Here is a 25,626-nt window from a genome sequence, read left to right on the forward strand (position 1 = left end):
CTCCGAGAATCTACGGATGTATTACCAATGAAACCCTAAGGGGTTCAAAACAATCAGGACAATGGACTCAGCTCCTTTTTCTGCAAATATTTCTCTCACCTTGATAACTGTAATCCTCTTTTAATATTGGGTCGTCTGTGATCCTCAGATTCCCCGGCCAAAATCGGGATGCCTCGAGGCTCGACCGTAGAGTCCCAAACTCCCTCGACCTCGAGAAGAATCGCAAGACGATGAGACGTGGAATGGAGCAGGATTCCTCGACTTAGGCCGAGATGCCCCGAGTGTCGACAGTGCGTGCCCAGACCCCTCGACACTTCGGGAAGACGGGGTAGTACCTTCGCGGCCCCCCGTGGCGCTCATCACCAACAACGGGGTAGTACCTTCGCGGCCCCCCGTAGCGCCCCATCGACTAAGGTCGGGATGCCCCGAGGGTCGATCGTAGAGAACCAGACTCCCTCGACCTCGGGAAGGCGCCGTGAGGGGTGGAAAGGGTGGCTCCACCTGGGGCGCCACGAAGTGGACCCCCAGGAGCGGTCGACGATCCCCGATCCCCGAAGCGAGCGATCCCTCGACTAAGGTCGAGATGCCCCGAGTGTCGACAGTGCGTACCCAGACCCCTCGACACTTCGGGAAGACGGGGTAGTACCTTCGCGGCCCCCCGTGGCGCTCATCACCAACAATGGGGTAGTACCTTCGCGCCCCCCCATAGCGCTCCCTCGACTAAGGTCGGGATGCCCCGAGGGTCGACCGTAGAGAACCAGACTCCCTCGACCTCGGGAAGGCGCCGTGAGGGGTGGAAAGGGTGGCTCCACCTGGGGCGCCACGAAGTGGACCCCCAGGAGCGGTCGACGATCCCCGATCCCCGAAGCGAGCGATCCCTCGACTAAGGTCGAGATGCCCCGAGTGTCGACAGTGCGTACCCAGACCCCTCGACACTTCGGAAAGACGGGGTAGTACCTTCGCGGCCTCCCGTGGCGCTCATCACCAACAACGGGGTAGTACCTTCGCGGCCCCCCGTAGCGCCCCCTCGACTAAGGTCGGGATGCCCCGAGGGTCGACCGTAGAGAATCAGACTCCCTCGACTTCGGGAGGTACCACAGGTCAGCAAAGCGTCCGCAGACCCGCCGACTTGACACAAGACCCCTCGACCAAAGTTGAGGTGCCCCGAGGTCCGACCACAGGGTCTCAAACTCCCTCGACCTCGCAAAGAGCTACAAATCAATAAAGTCTCCCCAAGCCCTCTCAACCTCGGCGGGTGCTGTCGGGTCCGTGAGAAGCCCGAGCCCCCTTAAAGTCAAAAATGACTCCGCAGGTCGACGAGGAAGGGAAGCAGCCTACTCCACCATGCGAAGCATAACTCTGAGAATGAAAGAGGTACATTCAACTGGACGCCCTCCTTGTCAAATTTTATTTACATATTGCTGAGCGGAATCTTAATGTTGGAGCCTTATCTCGCCCCAAAGTCGGGCCTCTCTAACGGGTCGGCTTAGGATCGACCTCCTAATTACATTATGCATGCACCGTTCGTCAAGCCTCCGAAACTGGTACAGAGGATTTCATAAATTAGTGCCCAACTCGGCTCTTCGACGTAAACTCCTACGTCCGGCTGAAAAAGTGGTCCCGGCCACGAATGTGCCAGCCAAACGCGGGTACCAAGGCAATCTCTGGAAACCCACCCTTGCTCACCGAAGCCTCGGCAGAGTCCGAGAACAATAACTACGAAAACCGTCGGTAATAACCTGCCTATTGGCCCGCGCTCCCTCTGAGGGGTTTGGAGTTAAGTTCGGAGACCCGACTAAACTCCCCGATTAGCGGCACGCACAGACCTAGTCCGGTCTTAGTTAAAGGGCTAAGGCCCGACCTCGATGCCTTGGGACTCCCCTAAAGGCTAAACGCAATGACCTCCATGACTCCCAAATCCGAGCTATAGGACTTAGAGAAATTTTCTAAAAAACTCAAGACTCGGAGCTCCTCTTCGTCGGGATGACTGGAACCCGAGAAGGCTAAGACGTAGCCCGGGAAGAAGGACAACTTCGTTAAGCAGCCCGGAAATTAAAATGCAAAGCTAGGCCATCGAGGCGGTTCGCTAAGGCCCTGGCCTCGGTCACGACAACAGAGGGAAAGATGAACACGGAATGGCAAAAATACTTTTTCATTAACAAAGGGCCGGAAGGCCAATTACAAAATTGGAAGTCGGCCGCTCAAGGGCCGACCCCGGATACAATGAAAAAGAAAAGAAAAATATGCTAAGTCCTAAGCGGCGGGAGCCACATCCGGGGGGTCGTCCGGCACATTGATGACCTCAAGACCTTCCTCCGGAACAGGCTCGGGGTCGGGAGCAGGAGCTTCGGGCACCACCTCCGGGACAGCGTCCGTCTCGGCCGCCAGAGCCACCTCCATGACACCGTCCGCCTCGGCTACCCCCGTCGAAGGCTCGGCGGGGTCTTGCTCATATATTCCCGCCTCGGATGTCAGGATGGTGGGAAGGGCTCGCACGTCGGACCCCCAGCCCCGGTCCTCCCTCGGACGGACCGTCGAGAAGTCGTACTGAGGGCAGTACAGGCGCACCTGCTCTCGGAAGTTCTCGAAGCCTCGAAGGAAACCGTCGACCGTCTCCTCCTCCAACATGTCGCGGAACTCTTGCGACTCTTTGAAGAGCTCCACGGCGTGCTCGGCTCGTTCGAGAGCCCTCCTCTCCCGGGCCTCAAGTTGCTCGAGTCGGAGGCGAAGGGCCCTCTCCTCATACTCGAGGGCCGCGACCCTGGCCTGGACCTCCCCCAAGCGCGCCTCCGTGCCGCGCATGGTTGCCTTGGTCATGGCGTGAGCCGCCTTCTCCTCCTCAAGCGCCCCCACCACGGCAAGACGCTCGGCCTCGGTGGCCGCCCACCGAGCCTCGGCAGCGGCCGACACCGCTTCTAGCTCGGCGATTCTTTTCTTGGCCGGCTCCAGCTGCTGGCCGAGCTGCCGAACTTCTTCCCGATACCCGTGGGCGAGGAACGCCATGGTGTCGAGCTCGAGAATATGCTGAAAAAAAAAAAAAAGAAGAAGCGAGGGTATTGTGAGTTGAAAGGCACGTATGCACGCTAATAACTCCGGAAAATTAAGAAGGGAACTTACCCGGGCCGTGCTGCAGTAAGCACTGCCGGCGACCTCCTCCAGCGAAATCCTCCGGAACACGGCCCGGTCCGCTGGAAGCACTGCACGCCGCAACATGGAGCGTGCGACCTCGGCGTCCTGAAAGGCCGAGCTCCCCTCAGGAATGGAAGAGTCCGGCTCAACCGACTCTTCTCGGAAAGCTCGGGAAGAACTCGGCACGATCGAACCCGAGGTCCCGGAGCCGCTCGCCTCGGGGCCTCGGGCAGGCCCGGGTCCTGGCTGCTGCGGCCGGGCCACGGACGATTCCCCCCGCCGGGCAAGGGGGGCAGGGCAAGGAGGGGCCGATGGGCCCGCACCACTGACCACCCGCTCCCGCCTCGGGTCGGCCGCAGGGGCCCCCGCCTCGGGGCCACTCGTCCCGGCCGACGAGGAAGCGCCGTCTGTCCTCGCCCTCCTCCGAGGCTGGGGATTAGCCCCCCCGGCCTCGGCCTCCCGCCTCCTCAGGCGGGAAAAAAGCGACGTGTTACTGGTCGGCATACGGGGAATATCTGAAATCAAAAATTTTGTTAAGTGTCAGGCCAGTGGCAGTAAAAGCGAAAGACAAAGAATGAAAATAACGTAGCCGCCCTTACCCTCGGGGCGCGCCGAGCTCAGACCCACGCTCGCCAGGGCGTCCTCCCGCAGGAGCTCGGTCAGGTCGTTGCCCCTCCCGAGGGCTCGCACAGAGTCTAGGATCCTCAGCTCCCTCCCCGTGGGCTCGGAGAGTCTGTTGAGGGCCTTCAGCCGTGGGTGTCCCCACCTCGGCTCAAACCCCCAAGGCGCCACAGACGCCAGAAAGAAAAACTTCCTCTTCCACTCGTGGATCGAGGAAGGGGCGCCCCGGAAGAGTGACATACCGCCCCGAAAGGCGAAGTACAACCACCCTACGTCCGCCGGGTTTTTCTTTAACAGAAAACACCGACGAAAAAGGCCTACCGAAATCGGGATCCCGTGCCCGAGGCACAGGGATAAAAACCCGATTATGGTCCTCCATGAGTTCGGAGCTAACTGCGCCGGGACGAGCTGGTACTCGGCCAGTAAGTCGATCACGAACTCATGGGCAGGAAAACGCAGGCCCGCCCAAAGTGTCTCGCGGTAGACCGCGATCCGACCTGGGGGCGGCTGCGTCACCCTGTCTTCCGGCCCTGCGGTTTCAAGGCGAAACCCGGGCTGGAAGAAGAAGCGGGAGCGGATTAACTCCAGCTCCTCTCCCGACAGACTCGACCCAACCTCTTCGGGACTGGAACCCATTCTCACGGAATAGTGGAGCAAAAATTAAGAGTAGAAAATGGAAGTTGACGAGGAGGAAAAAAGAGAAAACCCTAGTGAAAACAGGAAGAAAACCTACTGGACATTGCCGAAAATCGCTCCGGGCACCACCAGCAAGATTCAGCTGAGGGAGGAAGCAGGGGGGAAAGACGACGAAAATAAGAGGCAGCCAAGCAAGACCTTTAGGGCAGACTCGTGGGGTTTATATGGACCCCCCTGACGGCCCAGATCGACGGGGTCGGTTCTCATCCCCCCGACCGAGTTGCGCCACGTGTCGACCTCGGAAGCCGAGGCACCGTATTCACTCCGGTTTAATAAATCGGATACGAAATCGAAGCGTTGTCCCATCGGATCTCGGGGCCTCATCATGGGTCCACAGAATCAAATCGTCCTGAGGAACGAGCGGACGTAACCCCCGCTCCCCTCGTTTAATAAGATCTGGGACACGTGGAGCCCCGATGAGGCCTCCACTTCTTCGGAATTATGATCCAGTAACATGAAATCGAAAGCGTCCGACCTCGGGTCGCGCCGCGTGTCCGTTTCAAACCCCGTAACGGCACACTCATTAATGAGCCAGAAGCGTCGATTACGGAATCGAGACATCGCCTCGACGAGCTCGAGGTCCCCCCTCATTAATCCGCCGTAAAATGATCCTGGCGATTCAAGAAGCATGATGATACGAGCCCCATCATTAGCTCACCGAATAAAGCAGCCTCGAGACGAGGGCGCATATCTCACCATGAAGACTCCGGAAAGCACAAGGGGGCGGGCGAGACCTTCCCCCCAACCTTAGTGACAGATTTTACTTCCCACGTCCGAGCCCCACAAGCCGCTCGAACTCGGAAGTCGGGGGGTAGTGTTGGGGGGAATAAAGTTTCCCCCCAAATGACATAAATGCCCCAGAGAAGCCGTACAACCTCCGACCCCGGACAGCAGAAGTCGGCGTCCGACCTCGGAACGCTCGGCCACGAGACGACCGACCCCGAGACCTCCGACCTAAGAGAAACCCCGATGTCCGAGGACCGTACTCTAACATCCCTCCGGCATTTATTGCGCATGGCCGCTGTAATCTTCTGGCACACTCAACAATAAATGCGGATCTCCGGCTTACTCCACCATTAATGCGGATCTCCGGCTTACTCCACCATTAATGCGGATCTCCGGCTTACTCCATAATAAATGCGCGTGGCTCCTGACATCTACGGATCCCCAGCTCTCCACGGCAAATCGACCCAGCAGGGTCTAGTCGACTATGATAAGTCTCTGATCTCGGCCATACCGCCAACATCAGTGCAATGATTCGCCTGACCGAGCACCGACCTAAACAACATGCCGAGCCATACTACGGCCTCTCCCTGTTACATCACAGGTAAACCGACCCCCGCATATAAAAGGGAGCCTTGGCCTCTCAAGAAGGAGAAAACATTGGTACCCCCAAAAATTCACTGTTTATCTTCCTTCTCCATACTATTTGCCCCCCTCACTGACTTGACCGTCGGAGGGCCGGCGCCGGAAAACCCGGCCACCGGTTCGTGTGCAGGCACCCAGACAGAGGACGCCGCCCGCCGACGGACCACCGCCCCACCGTGAGGACTCACATCCGCTCCCTCTCTTCGACCGAAGATTGCCTCCGGGTCCAATTTCCAGCAACATATCCAACATCAATGATTAAAATAACTAGCCCAAATTGGACAAATTTTTCCAGAAATAGTAAGGCTAAAAGGGTATATCTGTATAGGCAAAATTGGATAAGTGTCCATCCTGATGCAAGGCAATTGAAATTGGAGGATGACGATGGCCTCGCTGGTTAGCATGAAAAATATCAATATAAACCGATCAAATGTCCACTTGGAATCCAAACAGAAGCCACACCTAGAGTTAGGCACTGGGCCGGGCCGTGCCTGGCACGGCCCGCGTGCTACAGTATCGGGCCGTGCCTGGCACGGCCCATTAAAGGGGGCCGTGCTGGGTTGCCATTTTCTGGCCCGCGGGCCGAGCCCGGCATGGCCCATTAGGGCCTGGGCTGGCACGGCCCGACCTGACCCTCCCCCTGCCCCAGCGGGACGCTTCCCTCGCGATGCCACTGCCACTCCCGCCGCCCACCTCCGCCACCCCTCCCACTGCATCCTCCCAGATCCCGGTCCTCTCCGACCTGGAGCGCCTCCGACGCATCGGCAGCGGCAGCGGAGGCACCGTCTGGATGGTCCGGCAGCGCCCCACCGGACGGATCTACGCCCTCAAGATCATCTACGGCAACCACGAGGACGCCGTCCGCCGACAGATCTGCCATGAGATCGAGATCCTCCGCACCGCCGATAACCCGTACGTCGTCCGGTGCCACGGAATGTACGACCACGCCGGCGAGATCCAAATCCTCCTCGAGTACATGGACGGGGGATCCCTCGAGGGCCGCCGCATCTCCTCCGAGCTCTTCCTCGCCCACGTCGCCCGCCAGGTGCTTGCCGGATTGGCCTACCTCCACCGCCAGCGCATCGTCCACCGCGACATCAAGCCCTCCAACCTCCTCATCAACTCCGCCCGCCAGGTCAAGATCGCCGACTTCGGCGTCGGTCGGATCCTCGCCCAGACCATGGACCCCTGCAACTCCTCCGTCGGGACCGTCGCCTATATGAGCCCCGAGCGCATCAACACCGACCTCAACTATGGCATCTACAACGGCTACGCCGGCGACATTTGGAGCTTCGGCCTCAGCATCCTCGAGTTCTACCTTGGCCGCTTCCCCTTCGACGAGAACATCGGCCGCCAGGGGGACTGGGTCTCCCTCATGTGGCCTCCCGTCTCGACCCGTTACGGGCCGTGCTTGGCACGGCCCGTCTCGTGCCGTGCTGAGCCCAGCCCGCCAATCCACGGGCCTTGGGCCGGGCCGGGCTTCGGTTTTTCGCTGAGCGGGCCGTGCCCGACACGGCCCGCTAACGAAGCGGGCCGGGCCAGGCACGGCCCGTTTAGTCCGTGGCCTAGTGGGCCTGGGCCGGGCCGGCCCGGCACGGCCCGATGCCCATCACTGGCCACACCGGATACGGACTGCACCAATTGTCCCCTGCACCCATCAGGACCACCGAATGCTACCCACGGTACTCCCCATCACCCGCCGCCCATCCGATGTTCCCTTTCCCGAATCAACGGCCGGAATCAAGAGTTATCCACAGGGACAATTTTGTAACTCTGTCAATAAGAGACCAACGCGTGGTGGAGATCTAGCGGGGCCCAGATCCGATGGTAGACACGTGGCTCCACCTCGTTCCAAGCCTGGTATACAGAGGGGCGGCGAAGGCTAGAAGGGAAGCACAGAGAAGAGAGACAGCGAGAGGGAGCGAATGGGAGGCGATCACACGGATCGGTGATGTGGAGGAAAGATTTCAAATCCCGCCCAAACTCCCAGACCGTTTCGCCCTCCGTCCATTGGATTTTAATTTCCCCCCACGCCCTCGCGCCCCTTCCTCCTCTCCCCTTCTTATCCCCCCACGCCTACGCCCTCCCTTATCTCATCCCATCGCCACTTAGAACGACATCTCTCTCTCTCCTCGTCCTTTCCTTTTCTGCCTCGCTCGACGAAACCCTAACCCTAAGGTAAGCCCCCTTTTTGCATCGCTTTCCCCACCGATTTCTGCCGTTTTGGGCTTGTTTTCGACGATTTCTCGCGGATCTGATCGAATTTCTTGCAGATTTCGCCATGAAAGGTGGGAGGTCGAAGGCCGACACGTCGAAGAAGGCCGACACTAAGTTCGTTTCTTTTGCGCCAACGATTTCGATCTTATTTGCTCGGGTTTTCGATCTAGAGTTTCGAGATCTGAGATGGTTGGTTTTTGTTTTCTAGGCTTTCGATGAAGAGGAGGGGGGCGGAGAAGGCGAAGAAGACGGTGAAGAAGGCGAAGGCCGGGAAGGACCCGAACAAACCGAAGAGGCCGCCAAGCGCCTTCTTTGTCTTCATGTGACCTACGATTTATAATCTATTTGTCTTTTTCTAGGCATAGATCTCTTTCTCCGACGAATATATCTTTATGCTTTCTCTTCGGATTGGATTTTCGACGGCAGGGAGGAGTTCCGGAAGCAGTTCAAGGAAAAGAACCCAAATAATAAGCTGGTCTCTGTGGTAAGTATCAAATATGCTCTCTTTTCCCCTTCTCTAGATCTCTCCGCTTCTTAATTTGGTCCTATTTTGTTCGATTTTGAAATAATAGGTTGGCAAAGCCGGAGGTGATAAGTGGAAATCCTTGTCTGAGGCTGTGAGTATTTTTCCCCAAAAAAAATCAACAATAATTCTGTCACGACCGATCTCTAAATTAGGTCGGTGTCTTCCTGAGTAATTTTTTTTCATAAAATTTGTTTCGTCGGATCTGTTTGTAAAATTCCAGGAGAAGGCTCCCTACGTGGCCAAGGCAAACAAGTATAAGACCGAATACACCAAGAACATGGCCGCTTACAATAAGAAAACGGTGCATATTCATATCATTTTTTTTATTATCATAATTTTATGTCTCAAATTCTTTTGTTTTTAATTAATTCGTTAATCAATTAAACCCCCCTTTTCTTGTGAAATAGGCTGAGGGACCAACTAAAAACGCCGATGACGAAGAAGAATCCGACAAGTCCAAGTCTGAGGTGAACGATGATGAGGATGACGAAGAAGGGAGCGAAGGGGTGAGGGTTTTTTTTTCCGAGATAAATTTCAATGGACCCGACAGTAATTTGTTCTTTCCCTCTAATTTATACCCTTCATTTTTTCGGTGCAGGAAGAGGAGGAAGAGGAGTAGGTGGTGGGAGGGCGATAGTGGAAGGCGAAGCAAAGGACCGCGCATTAAAGATTCCCCCTCTATTACCTTTTTTTTTTGGTTGTCCCTCGTTTTGTTTTTACTCCTTTTTGGGGAAAAAAAATCTAGAAGTAGATATCAGAATTTGTCACTTTTGTTACAGTGGGGAACTGTACTCTTTTGTGAGATGTGCGGCTGGACGCAGGACGGTCGCATCTCCGCCGTCCATCACCATCTTGTACCTACGTTCATCTAACTCTTGAGCTGATTTTGGTACAATATATGTATCACTCTGTGCTCCCCTCTAGTATTCGTGCTTAATGTTCTAATTATTTTTCTGTATTTGAATGGTCTGGTGATGCTATGACTTGGTTAGAAAAATGTCAAGTTATTTCTGGCAGTGAATTGTTGTTTGTTCTATATTAATATACAAGCCACATTCGTATAAGTTGAAGCATTACCGTGGTCTCCTTGAAGTTAAGTGGGAACTTATAATTGTATGTGGGTGTGTAGCTCTTGATTGAATGTCTCTAGCTTTGCAATGCGGCTTGGTCTTTTCTGTGTGAGTTCTCTAGCTTGGGGATGAAAGAAATGGGATTCTGAACTTTATCGGACGTATCTGGTTCCTAGCCAGCCATCGTTTTGGTTTACCGAATGTACCTGCTTTCATCTTAATTAGATGCGACCTCTGCAGCGGTCTCCACTCATGAGCCGCTGGAATGGAGGCATCTGTTAAAGAAAGTCTCTGATTTGGTACCCTGTCACATTTCGTGCTGTTTACTCTTTTGAGCGCACATGGCCTTTAAAGTTCGCGCATCGTTTTCTCGTCTCCTCGTTAAAGTTCATATCAAAAACAGGCACAGTGGGTGGCCGCGGGAAGCCAGGCTTTTTTTTTTTTAATAATTTCCTCATGTGGCGGAGTTTGTGGATACGAGGGTGTCTTTTCCGTTCTTGGCGACGTGGGGTTGTCCATACTTGGTATGCCCTTAGTAGCCTTTTCCTCTTCAAATCGTTTTAGCAGCAAACTTCCGCATGATGCCAAGGTCTGTTCTTTCTCGTTCCTTAAGATCAATAATTATGTTATCAAGGAAGTTTTGTTGCTTATTTGGACAATAATTACTCTTGTTCCATCTTGGGTGAAACAGGTTTGACTCTTACGTATCTTTTTCTGCTGACATTTTTTTATTCTAAGAGCTGCTTTGGAGTTTCAGCTCCGATATTATAAGCTGACTGATGAATTCTTTTGAATGCTTAGTCATCAGTTGTTATGACCAAGAAAATGCACTAGGAGTGATCAATGGGCAAAGAAAATGCGCTAGAAGTGCTACCGGGAGTTAAAGGTGAAAAATATCAAGACTGGGAGCTCTTGGGACTCGTATGATTGCTAAATGGTAATGAAGCTCATCTCAGCTCTGGCCATGTATTAGCGTTCATGAGTTTACTATGTTTTAAATTATAAACCTATATTGAAGTGTCAATAAGATAAAAATGGTTGGCAATGATTATTTTAAAATGTAACAAATTTATTAGGAAATAATTTGGTACGTAGGATTATGGAGCTTTCGATAATTGAATCACAAACTGGAGGTGACTATACCTGGCGGTGGCACTTCATTCTTATATGGTGGATGGTGTAAATCTAGCATTAATCTTAACCAGACAAAATTACTCATTACCAACAATTTGATCTGGAATAACGGAAAACAGCCTTCTGAGTTATAAGGAATGCCATCCAATATAGTGATTGCATGCTTCTAATCAGATTCAGATAATTTCCATCTGAAGGTGAAAACCAACATAAGGCAGTCTCTGGCATGCTGTCATTGTTCTGCGAACATTTCATCTTCTCTGGAAAAGAAATTTATTCCTGATATTACTTCATGATTATGATAGAAATTTTTGTATCATCATCAACTGCATGATGAAAGTAACAGCTACTGGAATAAGCCTCAACAAATATAATATACATTTACCAAAAAATCACATATATAAGTTACAAATTTTGTTCGTTATGGTATTAATTTGAGATTCAAACACTGCCACCTGTTTATGAATGTCGTGAAAATAATATTCTTGGAGGTTGTCTGAAGGCATCTAGATGTTAATGTTATTTCACTATGATGTCAAAGATTTCAACATCAATTGTTTTGGAAATCTACTCTTAATATGATCATCTCAAACATCATTTTGAAAATGTTGTTTAGGTCCGTATGTAATGTACCGCAATGTAATGTTTCGGAATGTCCGGAAAAAGAATGAGAGTGGTCCTTTTATCAATATATTTAAATGTGTGCCATGATGTCAAATCAAAAGAGTGCACATGGCATTTCATCCTTGATGAACTGGGTCATTTCAGCCTGCTTAATTCTTGTTACATGATGTTCATTTATACAATTTATGATATCTTTTTCTTCTTCTTTAGAAGCTAAGTTATGGGCATTAGTATAAGCTTAATTAAATGATCTCTTATACATTCACCATATATGCATGGTGCCTTTGCAAGTCTTGCACATTTAGTTTCCTTCACAACCAATTACTTGTCAACACAGCAAGACCTTTCACAATACATCATATACATTGATTATGGAGGTGCAAGCTTACATCCTCTAATGCCCGTTTTCCTTCCCTTTTTTGCCTTTTTTATTTGTTTTCAGCTCCTTAAATTGCAACTGCCACACCAGTCCTGCTGCATGTGAATGATTCGGAATAATGCTTTACGAAGAGCACTATAGCTTAATATAGCTTCAGCAGCGTTGTTTCTTTGGTATCCAGTGCATGATCATATATGTAGCTATATTATCCTCATATCTTCATAGTTTAAGATTTCTGAAATCTAGAGTGCCAACACTTTTGGAGAAATTTTTTTCAATATCAGGTCTATTTCATGGAGTTTCAAATGCCCTTCAACTCTTTCCATTGTAGCTCAAAGGGAGCTTGAGCAGTTAAAAGCTTTTCTTGAGGGATTTCAGCTGGGTGCAATTCAGGATTCCATCAATTGACTGATAAATGTTTCAGGTGTCTTGATCTCTTCTCTTTATTGCTTCATTAATTCGAGGGGTGTCAAATGATATTTGTCTCTCATGGTGGAAGATCAAAGCCCCTCCAAAAGTAAGATGTTGTCTTTGGCTAAACCTTATGAACAAACTAAACAAGAGAGAGGTTGTCATAGAAACTGGGTAAATCTATGGAGGGGGGTGCAGCCTCTGCAACTGCCCTGTGGAATCAGTCACACATCTGTTGGGAGTCATCTCTTGGAGTCCTGCTCCCTAAAGGAGACCTTCAGGACGTCTGCCTAAAATTGAGGAAAAAAAAACATTTTTCAAAGGAATTAAAGCCTGTTATTCTTATGCTAATTGCTGCTGTTATATGGAGCTGTTGGCAAGAACGAAATGCTCGTATTTTTCTCAGACGCTGCTCTTTGCCTTCTGCCATTATTTTCAAAGTCATTCATCTCTTTAATGACTGGTATACACTTTGAGATCATAAGGATTTAGCTACTTTTGGATTCGCCGACAGGCGACTCAGACAGCCGACTTCTTAAGTTGGAGAATCTCCAAGTCCTTTTGCTGGGCTGTGCTGTTGCTTTTATCCCTTCTTCGGTGCGATCTCTAAACTCTTGGTTGCTACTGAACTTTCTCCTTCTTGTAAGCCCTGGTAGTTGCCGGACTAGAAATCTTCTACCTGGAAGTTGTCTTTACCTGCAGAATTTTATTGCTTTGTGCGCGAGTATATTCTTTTTCTTCCATTGCCTCCTTTTCCTCCAAAAAAAAAAGAGAAAAAAACTTCTGGATTTGGACAGCATGACATGCATGAGCACTAGCCATCGTAAAAATGGTGTCCTGAAGTGTAGACATGCATGACATGCATGTCTACACTTTCCGAAACCTTTTGGGATATCAATATCCAAGGACAACATAGCGCAAATGGATGTAATTTAACTCAAATAGTTTTAAGTTCCAAATGGTTTCATCCTTCATTGTTCACATGCTTTTACTGAAACGAGATGCCCTTTTCTTCTCCTTCTAGTATGATGACATGAAGCAGAAATTTATAGTGAACAGTACCACTGCTTGGCCAGCTGAATCTAATTGTTAATTTATTCATTCATTACTAATATATTCATGCATTTGTATTTTATGGAGTGGTCTCAATGTTGGATTTTTGGAGATTGAATTGTCAGACACTAAAAGATATCTGCTATCTTTTGGTAATGCCACTGAATTGATGTACCGACACATTCTGTTCTTTAATGGACAATATCAACATGACCAAAAGCTGGTCATGGGACATTTTTTTATTTATTGGGCACATTCGATACCATTCTCTGCAACATTGAGACTGCTCTAATGCATATCTTTTTCATTTTTCTCCTCTAAGCGTTCTAAACTTGTACCAATTTCAGCTACTTGTAATATTCCAAATGCTGGGTTGTTCGCACTTGATGCAAGAAACAAGGATGCCACCAGAGATCATGTTCGCATCGAGCTGCATGTTGAACATTCTCTCTGAAGACTTCTTTTTTGTTTGGCTCCATGTGCTCGTGTTCTATTTGCAACTCAATTTGTCTAATTTATGATGGTTTGTAAAGTAACTCTATGCTGCCGGTAACCACAAGATCTAATACTTTGATGTTATCTGTATTATAGCCTGAAAGAACACAAGAACCCAGGATAAGTTCCTTGGTAGAGGGAGCTGGCCAGATTCCAGAAGAAATTGCAATGCTAATTCGACACTATTTGCTCATTGGTCTGAGGCTATAGCTAAAGAGCAGTGCAGAAGAGAATCAAACAGAAGTCTATAGTTACATCATAGGAACACCATGAGAGAATCTTTGAACTTCACAAGCAGAGAATTCACTTCATATATAGCTCATTCCCTATCTCCTGTTCTCAGCTTAAATAGCAATGGAGCAATAGAAGCACTCACATTTCTTTTCCTGACAGCCAAATTCATATTAATGTACTATCTTCATAGCTACAAATGCAACAAAAAATAAATTCTAATGGAGCTCGAGAAAATACTTTGAAAAGCTAAGCAGGGGCTTATCTTTAGAATATAACTCGATACGCTCGGTAAATATCATGTTTGATATTCATGTTCCAGAATGCACCTTAAGATCCTATTCTAATCGGAAATCATGCCCCAACCGTTCACGGATATACTAAGATACTTTGGGTAAGGAACAGTGCAAAGAAATTATTATTTATAATGGTTATATTCACTACGGTCGCGTGCCTGCTTCCGTAGCATAGTGGTAGTGCGTTCGCTTCGTAAGCGAAAGGTCGCGAGTTCGATCCTCGCCGGGAGCTTCATTGCTTGGAATAGTTTTTGCCGAACCGTGTTAACTCGTTCCAAGTTCGCTGAGTCGAGTCAATCTCTTCTACTTCTTTTTTTTTTTTATTTACCTAACATGAGACATGGGTGCAACTTTGTGAGTTGGGCCAACTCCAGCCCAAGCCAAACAACAAGATGCCCAAGTCGACCCAACCCAGTCAAATAAAGGCCAAACGTTTTGAATCCAAAACACAACTTATGCCGGGCCAGATCAGGTAGGCTCAGGACATGTTCTGATTTGGGCTGGCATCCTTATCTTGTGATTAGTTTTTGGGTTGGATTGCTCAAACATCAGCAGCCCGGTTTTCAATGAGATCAACGTTTTCCAGCCTAATATTGAACCAAAAAAAATTATCGCTCGGTCTGATTTGATTGGAAATATGGGTTAGCTTAGGTTAATTTTTTGTTAAACCAGTGCAAGCACAGTCATATAAGACTAGGTTTACTGAATCGGCCAGTATTATAAAGAGAAAAGCTATGAACATATGTGAAGCATAACTTCAACAACAATTGTTTTGAAGAGCAATTGATCTTTTCGGTATTGATAATCAACTATAAATATCTTTATGTTTGTCAAAATGTACAAATGGATTTACACATTGGTTAATCCGTGTGAGTAGGTAACATGAGAAATTGTGCAAGCAAATAACTATTTCACTAGTCCCCGCTAATGGCTCTCTATATTAAGTTTTGAGTTTGTAGAGTGAGCAAACTGGCAATACTCCTTTCCTTTTGTTGATGATTTCATAATTACAATTTTTTCTCTTATTCTTCCTACCAATTCTCCCAATGAATTTTCCTAATTAAATTTCTTCCTTTCGATTCTCTAATATTTCTCTTCTTTAGCCGTTCCTCCATGTTCATAACCTAACTAACTTATCTTAAAAAAAAAAAACCTAGCCAGTATAAACCTAGTCACTCAAACAAAGCTACTTATGAACTTGAACGTAAGGCATGGCGAGATAAATTTGAAAGATATAATAGCATAAAACTTTTGTTGTAAATCAATTAGAATATTTTCTGCCAAATGTAAACATGATTGTTTTGAAAAATAATTTTCTCTTGATGTAGGAGAACGTGATGCTCACCGCATGCCATCATTATGGCTCAAAGAGAGAGAGAGAGAGATAGTTCTAAACTTCATGAAGCTTTAGCTAACAGTCACATGGTGAGTACTCTCTAAAAATCATTAGAGGTGAAGGTGGCAAAGAAAAAAGAAGAAAAAAGAGATCAAACAGAGAGGTCCTTTGATGACATGCACCTTGCCAATAGGCTGCACTCTTCCCAACCATCCTTTACAACACACAAAAACCCTTGCTTCAGATTTTTTGAGCACAAGATAAGATCAAGTCCTTCACAGTCTCAAGTGGTCATCAAAAGGTCCCTGTGGAGAACAACATTTAATAAAGAGAGGTTGGACTCCATGGGCATCAAACTCGGCTGGTTTGTTCTTTCTTAATTTGCTGCTGCTTATGATAAGTTGCTAACAAATCAAAGTTAAGACCCCTTTTTACTTGAGCCATGTCCCTACCATGTGACTTCACAATGGCCCCCCTGTTTGGGTTCCTTTTCTCCTTTCTAAAGTGATTCCACCCCTTCAAGAGTCAAGAGTCAAGGCCATTCTTCTTGCTCCAGCCTGACCCATGGGCCACATTTACCTAAAAGACTTTTAAAGGCTCAAGCCTTGAAAAGAAATTGGGCTTTATATATACTTTTCATCATAGAGATAGCCGAATCGATCATATTAACTCATGGACCCCTTCTTTCTTAAACTTTAATTCAACGTGTCTATCTTCTTTTTTTTTTCTTTAATCTTGCATACCTGTCTTAATGACAAGTTCTCTTTGAAATAAGAGCATGGATGGACTTCAAAGGCCATTAGGCTGATCAAAGCTTCTTAACCATTGAAATTGTATGCTGATGGATGGCAAACGTGACAGCACAAACACCAAGCTTTGTATGACTTGGTCATCAATATTATGTGTCGACAGTCAGAGTTCGAAGATTTTATGGAATAGCAAATCATGCTATCTATGTTATTTTTCAGAAGAAAAAATTGTTGGAGCAACTATTATAAATTCTGTAACAGCTTACAACAGCTACTTAACAAGGCCATGAATCAACCAAAAAACAAAACACAAGGTCATGAAAGATACATATTTATGATGGCATAGTCATTTTTAATATTAAATAGTTTGGTTGGCATTCTACTGGCCAAGCTTAGTATTTGACAAACTCTTTCTTGCCAAAATGAACTTTTACTTCAAAAAAAAAAAAAAAACAATCTGCCGTCTTGGATTGGAGTACTCTAACTAGCAAGTTGGCCTTTCTGGCCTTCCACAACAGCTGAAAAAATCTCAGTCCTTCCTCAATTCTTCTCCCAAAGAGGAGAGGACGTGGAAGGGTCAAGTAGGATAGCATCCTAGAGCCACATCCCTCTTGTTGTCTGAACTTAGAACATGAGTTAAGATGGCTAGTGGAATAGGTTAAGCACCATTGCTTCCTCTTCTTTCACGGGACTAATTCTATGTTCTTTTGGGTTGGATCATCCTATTAGGCTAGGGTGTATACTTAGTTCTATATTGATTATTCATCGAAAAGATCTTAAATACTTATATAGGACTAAGGAACTCCAAAAATACCTTTCGATTAGCTTTTTTTTGGATGAGATCCTAAGTTGTGACAGCTTTCTGGTGCTCAGTACGTGATATAATCATCTAGCTGTTTGACACACATCGAAAGCACGATCATTATCCTTTTTTTTTTTTTTTTTGTATGCATACATCTTTTCCACCCATTCATTGCACATCTAATTCTATGCTGCTACATCGATTGGAAGGATCACACGCACATTCACATTATTTTTTTGGATAGAATAAATTTAGAATCATCGTTGATCTGCCAGTAAGCATTCAAAACCTCCAGCGAGCTTAGATGAAACCCAGTTTTTATAATGGACCCAAACGATGGAACTTGATATATAAAAAATGGCGCCAAATGGAAAGACTCGGTGCGGAAAAGCAACGACCAACCAACCAACCAACCACCTCTCCCGCGTGAGCTGTACCTTAGCTTTATTAATTGAAAAATAAAATCAGATTATAGAAACGGCAAGGGAAACGGCAAAATCAATCACATTTGGTGAGAGAATAAGAACAAACAGAATAGGAATTGTTATTCCCCTTTAAATAGCAATTTTGTGTTTCTATTTGGCTGTTTGTGATCAGCATAATAGCACGAATCTAACATTATATATGCTTCGGTTATTACACCATTCATGAATGATTCATGATCTCAGACCTGACACCTCTCTAACTCAAGCTTGGGTGGGATTGGACTGTGGAAGATTCCGACTCGTATGAAAAAAAACAGGGAGAATTGTTACTGGCATCACTTGTCAGTTCTACTTTTATCTGCTTGGCTGGTATAATATTCTGCTAGGCTTTATTCCTACTTTGCTCATTCCCACACAAAAAGAAGTATTCAGGGAAACGGCTTTCCGTTTTCGTTTCCATTTTCTCAGCATAGCTTCATCACAGGGGAGGTTAAAAGGCCGGAGTAAGATAGAAGGAAAAAAAACGGAAGTTTTTATTTTTTTATTTTTTTGACGGCCGATTCTCTTTTTTTCGCATTCTTTGTTTTTTATCCCTCACTTCGCATGGATTCTTCTTCAAAAAGCTCAGTATTTCCACCACCTTTCGGGTTTCAAGCCAGAAGAAGCCCTGGCTGTCTCCTCCGCTTCCCTTCTTCACAATCTTTCTCAGGCGCCAAGGCGGAGCTAGCAAGGAATTCTCCTTCTGGTGATAAAGGTTTGATCATTGAAGAAACAAAGAACATTTGGTGTTGTTTTTCCACTCTATAGTTTGTGGTGTCAAATTTTGTCTCTCAAGATCATGTGTTTCTTTGATCTGTATGTCTCTGCTGTAGTTTTAGACTTATAGCACAAAGATTCTTTTTTTTTTTGGTTTCTTCATTCTTTTTTCAGTGTAAGAGTCATCAAATTCTTGAATTCCTTTTGTTATCTTAGCTCTACCATTGTTGGTTTCTTGCATGGAATTTTCAGTTTGACAAGAAGATGATTGTTGAAATCTCCCAACTATCTTTTTATTAAGGGAAGGAAATGGATTTAATCACAAGATGGTCTGGGAAAAATCTTGTGGTTCCGTTTCTTATAAAATGTTTTCGATGATCTATTTGTGTTTTTTAAGTCTCATGTTGGATTAAGCAGCATAACTTTTAATTCCCTTTCGAATCAAGTGATTGTTATAAGAGCAAAGACTGGATTGCCTTATTATACTTCCCAGTGTTTTGTCATTCAAGTCGTTGCCTTTGGAGCTTGTCCTTCGTCGACATTCTTGAGGCTAAGCAGCAGAGTTAGCAATCATTCTGACTTCATTGTACTTTCATTTTAGAATTTTTTCCTGTCTGTATCTCTCCAAGCTCTTGTCGATTGGTCATTGCTTTTTGAGCACAGCCGCTGTCTGAGAAAGAAGAGTAAGCTGGGTCCGTGGTTTTCCATTCGTTTGAGTTGCAAGTTTTCCTTTGTGTAAAACAAAATTCTGGAAAATATATTATCCATTGATCTCACTTTTGTCATCCGTCTCACGGTTTTGATTACTTTTCATATTAAAATGTAGGAATATTCTTTCTGAAAACCTATATACTTGTTCAAAGCTATCCTTGTTAATATGAATTCATGTAGAAATTTGAGCACCTAGCAATCACTGCAAGTAGTTGTATCCTAATTATTCACTGCATGATTTGACAACCAAAGATGAACCTTCATAATTGTGGGAGCTTAATTTATGATTTCAAGTCCTTTAATGATTGATTTATGTTTGTTCCCTGATTTTGTTTTCTTAAAACCCAAATGTTTCTTGCAGCTTATAGAGTAAACCCTAGGCGATATTTAGGGTTGATGCTTGAGAGCTTGATCAGCTTATTTGGGTAGCATCCAGGCTCCATGGGGGGCATAACACAAATTTTTGATTTCAATCAGGCTGGCACATCTCGAAGGTTTGCACATAAGAGATACGGTGACGGTGAGGACTGCAACTAGCAAATTCATTTAATTAAGTGTGTTTGTTATGTTAATGTTAATGCTGTTATGATGAATTCCACCTGAAATTAGAAAAGATAATTCCAAAGAGAACACATAATTATTTGATGTCATGTTTAGGACATTTTCTCCTATTACCGTCTATGATGATTGGTGTTTATTCCCTCAGCTTGCAGATGTTGTGATAGTGATTTTGCATTTTTTGTAGGTTTTGAAGCTCCTCGAAACAGCTTAGAGTTGCCTATTGAAGTATCTCGAATTAATCATGTCATTCATGAGAACATTCCGGTAAGCTGTTTAATCCTGATATTAAAAAACAAAGAACCATATGACTTTCTGAGATTCTGGATTTTCAGATATAATTTGGATTATTACATAGAAGCTGCCTATTGATATTTTGAATTAACTTTTTCTTTCACTTTCTCAAAAGTTGCACATATTCTGGAAAATGGAAAATAACTGTGCCCTGTACAATTTGTTTTATCACTTTCAAGGTATTCGTTGCATGATAATCGCATGCAAGAGCTTTGTCACTAGCCATTGGCTCAGATTTACAATTCAAAAGTAGGCTTTTCTGCTTGTTCCGTGTCGGATGCTTTTTCTGATCAAACAAATTGAAAAATAGTATGATCTGATTACCAATGAGTCTGCTTATTCTTTACTGAACATGGTGTAATAATAGGAAGAGACCTTCTTTTAAAGACTTTTGTTGGCATATATTAGTTAGACATCCAAATGAGCTGGTAAGTGCTGTCATTGGTATTTCTCACCATCTCATCTTGCTTTTTTTGACTATTGGCAGAATACATTTGGTATTTATCACGATGCAATAATTTTCTGTCATTTCTGGACATCCAGTTGTTCTTGTAAATTTTATATCATCGATCGATATTGTAGGATTCTTAGCGGCGTATAACAAAATTTATTTCTGCATATCACTCTGCTCCCATGCTTCATGGCTGTGGTCTAAGTTTATGCCTTTTCAGGATGGTGATAATTCAAGAGGAGTAACTAGGAATCCTGCTAGTTAGGTGCCTTGATGTTAGTAGCGGCGGAAGAAAAATATTTTATTCTTAACCTTTTTTATTTTTTCTTTTATTTTCCAAGGGAATTCTTCTAAAGCTGCTTTTCATAGTCAAATATATTTTATCTACAGATTTCATATCTTTAAGAACAAAGTAGTCTTGTTTACTTAGATACCTTGGAATATCAGTATTCCTGTCAGGTGAAGCAGCACTCCACAAAAATGAATTACAGTCGTAAGGGAACCCCTATGAAGAAGTTGATCGATGAGGAGATGTCTAACCGAAGAAATCATAGACAGAATGCCCCGAGTGTTGTTGCCCGTTTGATGGGCATGGACACAATATCAACAGATGTGAATCCCAAAATCCATGCCAAGGAATGGAAAATAGAAAATTTTAGAAATGATGTAGCAAGAAAGAAGGCCATGGAAAGTAGTTCAATTTACCATACTTATCCTAGTTCAGTTCCCTGCAAACAAACTGATCAAATATTGCTTCCATTTGGCAATAAGCAAGATTGTAACCAAATCACCAAATGCCTAAGACTGCCAAAACCGCATCTACGCGAACACCCCCAAGAAGAGCTACTGCAGAAATTTAAGAAAGAATTTGAGGCATGGCAAGCATCCAAGATGTGGGAACATACAGGGGCCCTTCAACTGAAGCATAACCTTTCAGAAGGGATGGATGAGCGCTTACTTGCACAGGAAAATCTAAACAAAGGAAGAATGGCGAGATATCTGGAAGCTAAGAGAAATTCATCCCAAAAAAAGCCTGTGGAATCCAATGAGTTTGTTTTAACAGATAAATTAAAGATGGCTGCACCACAAGGAATTGCCCTACCAAACTGCAGATTTACGAGGCAGCACCATCAGATTAACATAAAGGATGACATGGTTATTAGAAATGGAGCAAAAACTAATGCTTTTGAATACTCAGCGGTAGCTAGGATTGAAGGAAAACAGGAGAGATCTTGTTCACCCACAAGGATAGTGATTTTGAAGCCTAGTTCTGAAATAAATGAGGGTTTTGATGAGTCATGGGTTGGCTCGTCTGCAATGTTTCAAAAGGATTGCAGTATGGAAGATTTTCTTGAAGAGGTAAAAGAAAGGCTCAGATATGAAATGCAAGGGAAGGCTAGAACTAGTACTACCATCAGAGGGAGTGGTACTAAAGTGCTCTCTAATGAAAGGTCAACTGATCCAAAACAAATTGCTCGTGATATAGCGAAACAAATTAGAGAAAGTGTAACTAGAGACAATGGGACGACACTAAAGCGATCAGAATCTACAAGATCATATAAAAGTGAAGTTCAGAACAATGGACCAGATTCGTCGGAGCTCATCAAAAGAGACACAAGGAAAATCCTATCAGAGAGATTGAAGAATATCCTGAAAAATGAAATTGATTTAGAGAAACCTGTGGCTAATAATGGAAGGTCTGGAGCTTCCCTCTTGGTTAAAGACAAGGCAAGACTAAAATCAATGCCTGAATTTTCAAAGATGGACAGGTATATGGATTATTATGAGGACAAGCAAACTATGCATGAACCAATATATAGACGCGAACAAGAAATCAGCATGGCATTTGATGCTGAAGCAGCGTCATCACGAAACCTTATTAGATCTTTATCTGCTCCAGCATCTGGGACTGCTTTTGGGAAGCTTCTCCTGGAGGACCAGCATATACTGACTGGTGCACAGATCCGTAGGAAGCATGAAGTGTCTGAACATACTTCAGCTGAAGTGAGGAGAAACAGGAAAGATGGTTTCAATCTCAAAGGCAGAGTTTCAAATTTGAAACAGAACATCATTCTTAAAGGTAGGTTATTTGGGAAGACGACCCAGTTGTTGAAGGAATCAAATGCAAGTGAATTTGATATTGTGAATGCAGTTACAACTGCACCCTCAGCTACTTCATGTTCTGGCATTACACAGGCAAGTTATATGATCAAATGAATCCATTCTGCTATTAGCTATATGAGGTAACAAGCTGATGCAGTTCTTATCTTTTCCCTCATTAAATCTTTTGGCCTCAGGATAACTCTACTGAGGTGCCACCAAGTCCCGCATCCACATCCAGCAGTTTGCATGATGAATTTTGTCAGCCAGATAGCCCAAGTCCAGTATCCCCACTGGAGGTGCCTCTTATTGAATATCACCCTTCTCCACGCAGCTCAGGAGACATAAGCTGTAATCTTCCAGGTAGGAAAGATCATAATATTTGATTAAAGCCCTGTTGGTATACCTTGCGTGCCTGCATGAAAACTTGCAATATTTTTTGTTTCACGTTCCTGTGCATTTGACATGCTTTTGAAAACTCACTCTCAAACAAAGGGCATTGTCAAATGAATTCAGCATTCTTGATATACTAACATGATCATTGATTACTTTCAATGTCAACCTTTCCAGTGGCTTCACACTTATTGAGATGAGTAACATGCGTGCATGGATTTGTACTAAATGCTTCTCATCATTAAAGTCGTCCTATCTGCTTGAAGTTTGGAAGACGTTCCAAGCCTGTACTTTGGACCTGCATGGAGACAAAATGTATTTTTGGCATGATTAGTTTTATTCGCTTAAAAATATCGCTGCCAAAGATTCCATATTTTCTTTTTCTTTTTCTTTTTCTTTTTTTTCGCTAGAACGGATGATTCATACAAATATGATACCGATACATCCAAGAAAGTCAAAATACAGTATATCTCGGAGCGCACTAGGCATCTCACTCTTCCCTACCCAAATGATGTCCGCAGAGTGGTTGACCACGTACGTAGCCACCCAGTCCGCGGCCCTATTGGCCTCCCTGTAGACATGCATAATCTGAAGATTCCATGTTTTCTTCAAATCTGTTGTTTCTTGTCACAAATGGATCACATTTTACTGCTTGCCAGAAGAGAAGGAATAACATTGAACGGAGAGTGCGCTATATAAATTTAATGGGAGTGACAAGGAAAAGGCACTATTTGCTGTCTTATTAAATTCACACATCCTTGTTGATAAAATTCCTTGCTCGGCAGTAACTTTCTTGCTTTCTTGCTTTGTCACAAACAGAACATGTCAATTCTTATGATGTATATATGTTTTTGACTTTTTGTGTTCTATGTTTGCCAGAGCCGAGTCTTTCAGAGAATTATGAATCTGAAGCAGTGGCAACAAACGAACAACCTTATGATGATGAAACACTAGAGACAGAAAGTAAGGATAAGGCTTATTTAAAAGATATCCTTGTTGCTGTTGGTTTGTATAATGGAAAGCCCTCTGATCAAGCATTTTCAAAGTGGGATTCTGTGATAAACCCAATCTCTGATAAGGTGTTTGAGCAAGTGGAAGAAGCTTACAGTAAGTACGGGAAGGTGGATACTGGGGTTTCTCTCCTACATCATGGTGATAACAATATAGGAAATAAAATGTTATTTGATTTAGTGAATGAGGCATTGCCAAGTGTTTTAGGGATTCCAATGAACAGCTCTAGGTTCAAGAGATGGGTCCTAGATCCTGCTGAGGTGCCACAGGGGAAAAAATTGTTGGATGACCTGTGGCATCAGATCCAGAGACATACAAATCCTTCAATGCATGAACCACACACTATAGATAGCATGGTGGCACGGGATGTAAGGATGACTACTTGGTCTACTATGTTGTGCGAGGACATCGATGTTGTAGGGAGGGAGATTGAGTTGGTGATTTTAAGGGAATTGATTGATGATGTTGTGCGGGATATGTGCTTCTAGTGGCTTGTGAAACAAGGTAGTTCTCTGCATGAAATCATGTTCATCTATGCATGTGATGGTTGGGGGATGCGAAGTTGAAGCAATGTGGCATATGAGACATGATTAATGTATGAAATGCTTGTGAGAACTTGTGTGTCCCTGAATGTAAATGACGAGTGAGTATGTCAGTGCTTCACAAAAGCGTACATGATGTGGAGAATACTTGTAACCATATTTTCTATTTATTTAAACATAATCAGCACCTAATAATGATATGAAATAACTGATTTGTTTGGTTGAGGCAAGGCTGACAGAATTGTTGTTGCCAATGGAACTGTCTTCTTTACTGTTGGATATTAGGGGGACTGCACTTTGATCTCCCAGGTATCGTCTGTTTGTCATTCTTTTCTTTTGTCATTCTTCTTTTTTTCTTTTTTTTTCTTGACATATTTATCTACAATCCATCCTGTCTTAAACTTATCTAGATCTTTTCCAAAAAAATACTCCACTTTATTTAAAATCCTTCATACTTAGCAAGCAACATGAAACCTCGTACTGTCAAGAACTTCTCTTACCATGGCCACCTCTATCTTGCTCCCTTCGTTTTTTTTTTTTTTTAAGATATTTGTGAAGTTAGATGGGAAAAGTAGGGCTTATGCATTAGTGAGCATATGCTTTGAATTTTGTTCCATGTATTCCACTAAAGATCTGTAGCATGGAAAACTCTTCTGCTATTGTTTTAGTTGTTTAAAACTTGAGTATCACCTCTGTCAGTGGCTGTCATTATTTGTCTGTCACAATTTTGATAACATGAAAATAAGCTTCTTAATATTGAGGTTTTGAAATCAAAATCTAACTTGCTTCTTTCTATCTTGTGGCACACTTGTACCCTGGCTTGATTTTTTTGTCAAGGTGAATTTCTTTATGATCATACAAGAAATTATGGATTTATCAAACCCAACCACCGCTAGATACTTGTGATCTTGTCATAAGTTTTCGTACTTTCTAATCACCATCATAATCATCCTACTGAGTATTTTTCTGATCTTTTATCCTGGACTTCTGTTACACCAAATCTTTGTTCAGCTCCGAGCTTTGAACCTGAACACACTTCGACAAATTAATCTTGAAATGATTTGCTTAAGTGTATAATGATAACTTTGATTTCTTTTTCAATTGAATAGATCTTGGAAATCTTTCAACTATCTCAGTCGTGATATCCATAAACCTTTTTTTTTTCTTTTTCTTTTTTCCCTCCCTTCTTCATTAGGCAGTACTAATAGTTCGTACTCTTGTCTGACTTTAGTAGCATGATATCAGATT

The 25,626-nt window shown here is 44.7% G+C and overlaps 3 protein-coding genes and 1 non-coding gene across 4 annotated transcripts; all 4 read left to right on the forward strand.

Annotated features, from left to right (window-relative positions):
* Positions 1 to 5,699: 5,699 nt before the first annotated feature.
* On the forward strand, positions 5,700 to 8,978 carry LOC120104299 (mitogen-activated protein kinase kinase 5-like). The gene is made up of 8 exons (XM_039115223.1): positions 5,700 to 5,773; positions 6,143 to 6,210; positions 6,420 to 7,992; positions 8,088 to 8,145; positions 8,240 to 8,515; positions 8,604 to 8,648; positions 8,778 to 8,858; positions 8,965 to 8,978. Exons 1-3 carry the CDS (start codon positions 5,700 to 5,702, stop codon positions 7,583 to 7,585), a joined length of 1,308 nt encoding a protein of 435 aa, XP_038971151.1. The 3' UTR covers positions 7,586 to 7,992; positions 8,088 to 8,145; positions 8,240 to 8,515; positions 8,604 to 8,648; positions 8,778 to 8,858; positions 8,965 to 8,978.
* LOC103701106 (HMG1/2-like protein) lies at positions 7,834 to 9,515 on the forward strand. Its single transcript, XM_008783080.4, has 8 exons — positions 7,834 to 7,992; positions 8,088 to 8,145; positions 8,240 to 8,353; positions 8,458 to 8,515; positions 8,604 to 8,648; positions 8,778 to 8,858; positions 8,965 to 9,063; positions 9,156 to 9,515. The coding sequence occupies exons 2-8, from the start codon at positions 8,096 to 8,098 to the stop codon at positions 9,174 to 9,176; spliced, it is 468 nt and encodes a 155-aa protein (XP_008781302.1). The 5' UTR covers positions 7,834 to 7,992; positions 8,088 to 8,095; the 3' UTR covers positions 9,177 to 9,515.
* A 4,895-nt stretch (positions 9,516 to 14,410) lies between these two features.
* On the forward strand, positions 14,411 to 14,482 carry TRNAT-CGU. The gene has a single exon. It is a non-coding gene; the product is annotated as a tRNA-Thr (tRNA).
* Positions 14,483 to 18,035: 3,553 nt separating this feature from the next.
* On the forward strand, positions 18,036 to 24,608 carry LOC103701168. The gene is made up of 6 exons (XM_039115054.1): positions 18,036 to 18,316; positions 19,391 to 19,549; positions 19,775 to 19,854; positions 20,780 to 22,528; positions 22,630 to 22,795; positions 23,705 to 24,608. The coding sequence occupies exons 2-6, from the start codon at positions 19,471 to 19,473 to the stop codon at positions 24,322 to 24,324; spliced, it is 2,694 nt and encodes an 897-aa protein (XP_038970982.1). The 5' UTR covers positions 18,036 to 18,316; positions 19,391 to 19,470; the 3' UTR covers positions 24,325 to 24,608.
* The last annotated feature ends 1,018 nt before the right edge of the window (positions 24,609 to 25,626 follow it).

The sequence above is a fragment of the Phoenix dactylifera genome, chromosome 17, assembly GCF_009389715.1.
Source record: "Phoenix dactylifera cultivar Barhee BC4 chromosome 17, palm_55x_up_171113_PBpolish2nd_filt_p, whole genome shotgun sequence".
Lineage (NCBI taxonomy): Eukaryota > Viridiplantae > Streptophyta > Magnoliopsida > Arecales > Arecaceae > Phoenix > Phoenix dactylifera.